The 5,920-nt window shown below is 50.4% G+C and overlaps 1 protein-coding gene across 1 annotated transcript; it reads left to right on the plus strand.

The window, feature by feature from the left end:
• The first annotated feature begins 4,089 nt into the window (after nt 1–4,089).
• LOC119337463 lies at nt 4,090–4,790 on the plus strand. Its single transcript, XM_037609612.1, has one exon. It carries the CDS (start codon nt 4,333–4,335, stop codon nt 4,450–4,452), a length of 120 nt encoding a protein of 39 aa, XP_037465509.1. The 5' UTR covers nt 4,090–4,332; the 3' UTR covers nt 4,453–4,790.
• Nucleotides 4,791–5,920: the final 1,130 nt, after the last annotated feature.

Below are 5,920 nucleotides of genomic sequence, written 5' to 3' on the forward strand. Positions count from 1 at the left end.
CCCCCGGCACCATCGCCGGTGTGCCCTCCGCCCTCCCCCACCCCTCCGATGGCCGAACGTGGTGGCTGCCGATCAGCGGCATGGATCCACGCCGCCACGCGTGTGGGCCGTCCTCCGCGTGTTCTTCAACGAGCCGATGTCGCCGTCCGCCCGATCTGCCCGCCACCGCACCCCTACGCCGGTTCGAGGACTTCCCCATCCGACCTCCGCCCCGGCTGCCGACAAGGACCTACCTCGGGGTCCGGCAACGGCACTAGGGGATGTGGGTCGCCGAGATCATGGATCGGGAGACCCACACCCGGCGGTGGCTCGGGACCTTCCACACGGCCGAGCTCGCAGCCATGGAGTATGACCGCTGGCAGGTCCGCTACCACGGCGCGGCGGCTCAGCTTAATTTCCCCCCAGGCATGGCTCCAGTCCACCTCGTCCCGCTGGAGCCAGGGGTGGTGAACTCCGCTATGGCGCGAAAGGACCGTGAGGCGAGGGAGCGCCTCGAGGCTGAGGCCGCCGCCGAAACCTACATGGAAGAACTCCGCCGGGAGCACCCGGAGCTCGTGGAGGCGGAGCGGATGATCTTTGCCGACGCTAGCGGCGAGGTTATCATTATCTTCGACAACGAGGTCCAAGGCAGCACGGAGGGCCGCGAGGACGAGGAGCTCGACGTTGACGAGTGGAGGAATGTCTTCCCCGACGACGGCACCGGCCCGGACCCGGCTCGCGGCACACCGTGCCTAACGAGGAAGGATTGGCTTGACCTCCGCTTCGACCGAAAATAGTTTACTTGCTTAGTTTAGTTTAAATATATGTTTTATGTTTGGTTGTGCAAAACTATTTATGTTTTCGTTTGAATGCATGCTTCTTTCGATTCCAATTGCTTTGAATTTAATAAAACTGAAGTTTACTCCGTTGAGTTTAGAGGATCGGCTAGAAACGGCAAAAAAATGAAGTGTATATACTTCACTAAGGGTTTTACTCCGTTAATTTATAGGGAATCAGCTAGAGATGGTCTAAGTAGAACAATAAACCCAAAGGAAGGAAATATGTAAGGTCACCTAGTCATGACAGTTGTGCGTGTAGTAAAATAGAAGTTGTGCGTCGCCGCGAATCTCCCTCCACGTCGTGCCCACATGTAGGGCTGCTTTGGACTCTTGACTGGAATTGTTTTTAGGAAAACAGTCATGGAAGTAATCCAGTAATCGAAGAAAGCAAAGATGGTCACTTGTGTGCAGTGTGCACACCCACCATGCATCCAGGTCCAGGCCAGGCCGACAGGAGCACATGCACCCACGGTCCCCGACCCCGGCCCAAGTGGTTACTTTGTTGAGTTTTTGTCAAAAAGGACTACATACGAATTCGTATTGACAAAAAAGACTACCTGCACGGCGTATTGACAGAAAAGACCACATATACGGTGGCGGCAGGTCCGGCAGCCGACACGTGGCACCTGCCGCCACGGGCGCCGGCGGTGGGACATGCCGCCATGAGCGCAGGCGGCAGCTTCGGGGCAACAGGTTTTTCATCTCATGTGCCGCGTGACAGAACGGGGCGAGGCCAGGTGGGTCCCGCCGCCACGCCTGTAGGCGGCAGCAGCTGCTGCTGCGCGCGACAATGCGCCTGCGGATAGCTGTGTTATTCCGGCTGCATCTCTCCATCTGTAGAGCTTCTAGATCCTCGCTGGCTGCGTGCAATGTTTGCCACTACTGGCTGGGACCTGGTATAAGCTAGACTTTTTACCTCCGTACGTCCATGCAGGTGCCTTTGCTGTTGCCGCGTATACGTATGACCATGCATATAATGGCATGCATGCGTCAGAATGTACGTGCAACAGCCAGTAAATACTTTCATGCAGCGGCAGTGCGAGGTCGCACGCATCAAACCTGTCGTCATGGCATGTGGCGGCAGGGGCCACCAGCCTCTTCTTGTTCCGTTACTTGCTCGAGAACCGGTTATATACCTGGGCTGCCGCCACCGCCCACGGCGGCAGGTCCCGCCGCCAGCGCCTGTGGCGGCAAGTGCCATGTGTCGGCTGCCGGCCCTGCCGCCATGACGTAAGTGATCTTTTTTGTCAATACGGTGCGTAGATGGTTTTTTTTGTCAATATGAAATCGTATGTGGTCTTTTTTAACAAAAAATCTACTTTGTTAACATCTGCTACAGTGCATAGGGTGTATGCGTTCAACAGATAGTCGTTCGCCTGTGGGAATAGGAAAATGACAAAACGCCTACGAGTTGGTCATTAGCACCTCGTCCCGGCGACACTCTCTTAATGACGTTTCCTCACAAAAGCATGTGATCCCGATCTCACTAGTCGCTAATGAAATCATGGTGTCTCATTAATCAAAAAAAGCCTTTGTCAAGCCTCACGTACCCCCTATCTCCTGATACTTGGACGCAAACTGATTTAAAAAGAAAACGCAAAAGAGTATCTGTCTGCATTGTGATGGCATCTTCAACGCCACGCATTAAAATCGACAATAAACATCCACGGGCACGTTCGGGTGTCCGCTGATAATGGACAGGGCGGCGGTCATCCAATTCGGTGCACCAAATATCCATCTCCTTTTTAAAAAAAAATAGAATAAAACTTAACCTAATATCTGCCATGCAGCCTCATTTTGATTCTTCGACAACAATTCAACTACACCTTTAAAATCTAATGAAAGAGCCAGATGCTAACCATAGTCCTCGAAAGCGGCATTCATCTCAAGCTTTCTCTCCTTGAGATTGAACTTCTTCATCGATGCATGAGTTCACCCACATGGGCTGCCCCTTGAGCCCCATACAACAATGTGTCAATGTGAAGAGCTTGCCCTCCATCCTTTGGTGCATTGCAGCGATGCATCCGGGCTATAGAATGTCATGACCATCAAGTTGCAACATTCAATGATCAATGAACTGACCAACACGTACAGCAACATGGAAGCAAAACTTACGATATCCATGACTGGCATGCCTGTTGGCCACATTCTTTCCGCTTGTAAAATCGCACAGCAATATTTCATGACAGCCTTTGAAATGGTGTACCACTGATGTGACTTCTTATTGCAATCATGGATCGCATCAAAAATATAGGGTGTTTGTGCTTGTGCTCATGAAACCAAAAATTCACATGTTGCAAATACATCGTGGCCAAGCACGCGTCACACAACAATGCATTCGCCCTCACTGATGCCCCACCATCGTACTTGTTTCATGTTAAACAAGGAGAAATTAGAAAAAATAAATCTTAATGACATGGACAACATTAGCAGTGGAAAACGGTACCTGGCCTGAGGACGGATTCTAAAGTGAAATGCCAGCGAAGTACAAGGCGCCTGGGTGGAGCAAAGGTTTTCCGGCAAAAACCGGGCGGCGATCTTGGTGGGTGTGGATACAGAGTAAGAAGGGAGGGATGAAGTGGGGACCGAAGTCTGACTCGGCGGGCGTCCGTACTCCCCCAAACTTTCTCAGCTTTGTTTTTGGTTTGGTGGAATTTGAACGTACAAACCACGACAGTTTGATACAAAGAGTTGGATGACACAAAAGTGCTTAAACATTTTTTTTTCGGGATGTTTAGCAGCGTTTTGATGCATGACGAAGTTGGTGATGCCCTAAACATTCTGCACTCCTGTTCGGTGTGTTGGACTCGAAGTAGGCCGTGTACGTCAACGACAGATTAAAAAGAAAAAAAGAAAAGAAAAGAAAAGGAAGATAACGGTGACACGCCCGCGCACGGTCTGATCGATCAGATCCGAGTCATGAACCACCATGGGAACACGACAGAGGAGGTGGGAGAGGCTGTGGCCTGCACTGGCCTGAGCTGGAGCGCACGAGGACCGAGCGCGGATCTAGCGGTCCGCCAGACGCACGAGAGGGCGTGCGTGCGTGGGCATGGCAGCGACCCTTCGCCGCCGTGCCCCGACACATTTTCCACCGGGGCCAGGCCGGGGCAGCGCACCGCACGCGCGCACGCTCTCTGACGCGGAGCACGACGGGCGAGCCACCTTGCCCGGCGGTCCCGGGGGCAGCAGGAATCCGCGCTGCGCTGTCTGCCGTTGCACGCCCATGTGGCCCTCCCCTCCCCACGCTTATCAATTGCTAAGCCGCCGTCGTCTTCTTCCTTCTACCTCTTTCATCCCTACGTCCCACCTACCTAGCTCGTGTGCGCCATCTGGATCTGAATCTAGCCCCCTCCTCCATCCCTGTATATAAGCCCACCCGTTGCCGAGAAGAAATCATTAGCCAGAGTGAGAGTTCAGCAGCACTCCTTCGCTACACTTCGTTCACTTCCAACGATCTCCACACCACAGAGAGACAGAGAGAGAGAGAGAGAGGGTGTGTGTTGAAGCAAAGATGAAGCTTATGGGGAGCCGGAGGAGCGGAGGAGGCCTGAGCAGGAGCCTCAAGGAGCACAGGGCCAGGCTCTACATCATCCAGCGCTGCGTCGTCATGCTGCTGCGCTGGCACGACTGACTCCGATCCCTCGCTCCATGGATGGATCTGTCCTTCCATTCCATGGATGGTGTTTGAAGCAAAGATATACTTTCTGATTTTGGGTCTGTGATTGTGCTGTGCCAGAATGGTGCCGGCAGGTAGTACTTGTACATAAGAGGTCACTTAATTATAGAAGTAGAAGTAGAAGTAGTAGCAAAGCAATAGGATCGATCTAGTGTTCGTCGATTCACCACCTCCTCTGCCCTCCACCCCCTTGCAGCAAGTGTGTCTGTCCCATTGTACAGTTACATCACTGCCGAATACTCGTGTGATGCAATATATCAACTGAAAGAGAAGGAATCACCGGATCAATCGCTTGTCCCCGTCCCAAAGCTCGTGTGATGCCAGCTGATCTCGGTGCTTCTTGCGCGTGTTGCCATCTTCCTTCAATAGATCACGTCTAGTTCCTTTTTTTTTCCCCACCACATGTCCAGCACCTGCTGCGGAGCGCCATCGTGCTCCAAGAAATCCGAGGAGTCCAACATGGCAGGGCACCGCCACGCACTGTGGCCGTCGCCGTACACGGGAAAGATGTTGAGCAGATCAACCTGTGGCTGTGGGTGGCCCAGGAGCAGCAGATCCTCATGGCCTCGGTATCGTGAGAAATTCCCGCTGCCAAGGTCTGAACTCCGAAGCGCAATCACAGAGATGTTCGGCTCTCTCTCACACAAGGGCACGCTGGGTGAACACTCCGGTAGCTCTCGCCAATATGCAGAGGGGTTCCCTCAGCGCGCCGGACATCTCTAGACGATCTCGGATGACCCGGGCACCCGGCAATCTTCGTTTAAAGAGAACCGCACTGACAAACTTATTTACTTCTTTTTTTTCTTTTCTTCTTATACCGTTAGTTGAAGCCCCCGGTTTTACTGGGCCGGCTGATTGCCAAACCGGTCTTTTTCCCACTATTTTCATTCCTTTTTTTGTACGTTTATTGTTTATTTTCATTTTTTTTGTTTTTCCTTATTCATTACTTTTTCCTTTTTCAAAAATGCTAGTGCTTTTAAAATTTTGTTCACATTTCTAAAAAGTGTTTGCTTTTTCCAAAAAATGCTAGCGCTTTCAAGATATTGTTCACATTTTTTTAAATGTTTGCTTTTTCAAAAACAATTCGTAAAATACATATATTTGCAATTTCAAAAAGTTATAGAGAATTTTAAAAAAATGTTCACTTTTCCAAATTTTATTCATAAAATACAAATATTCACATTTTCAAAAAAAATTATATAATTTCAAAAAAAATGTTCGTGTCTTTCATAATTGCTGAGAATGCCAAAACACAAACATTTTTAGATATTTTCAAACATTTTTTTAAAAAACGATATGAAAATTGAAATTTTAAAAAGATTGGCATGTTATTTGAATTGGCCATACAAGGCAATGAAAAGGAATTGCGGTCATTTCAGGGATGTCAAAAAAACAAGCTCTCGAACAGAGCCTTTTGGCCTAC

This window comes from Triticum dicoccoides, chromosome 7B (assembly GCF_002162155.2).
Source record: "Triticum dicoccoides isolate Atlit2015 ecotype Zavitan chromosome 7B, WEW_v2.0, whole genome shotgun sequence".
Lineage (NCBI taxonomy): Eukaryota > Viridiplantae > Streptophyta > Magnoliopsida > Poales > Poaceae > Triticum > Triticum dicoccoides.

Bases quoted from the DNA above. Each gene is read 5' to 3' on its own strand.
- LOC119337463 (XM_037609612.1), top strand. From the start codon at position 4,333: ATGAAGCTTATGGGGAGCCGGAGGAGCGGAGGAGGCCTGAGCAGGAGC.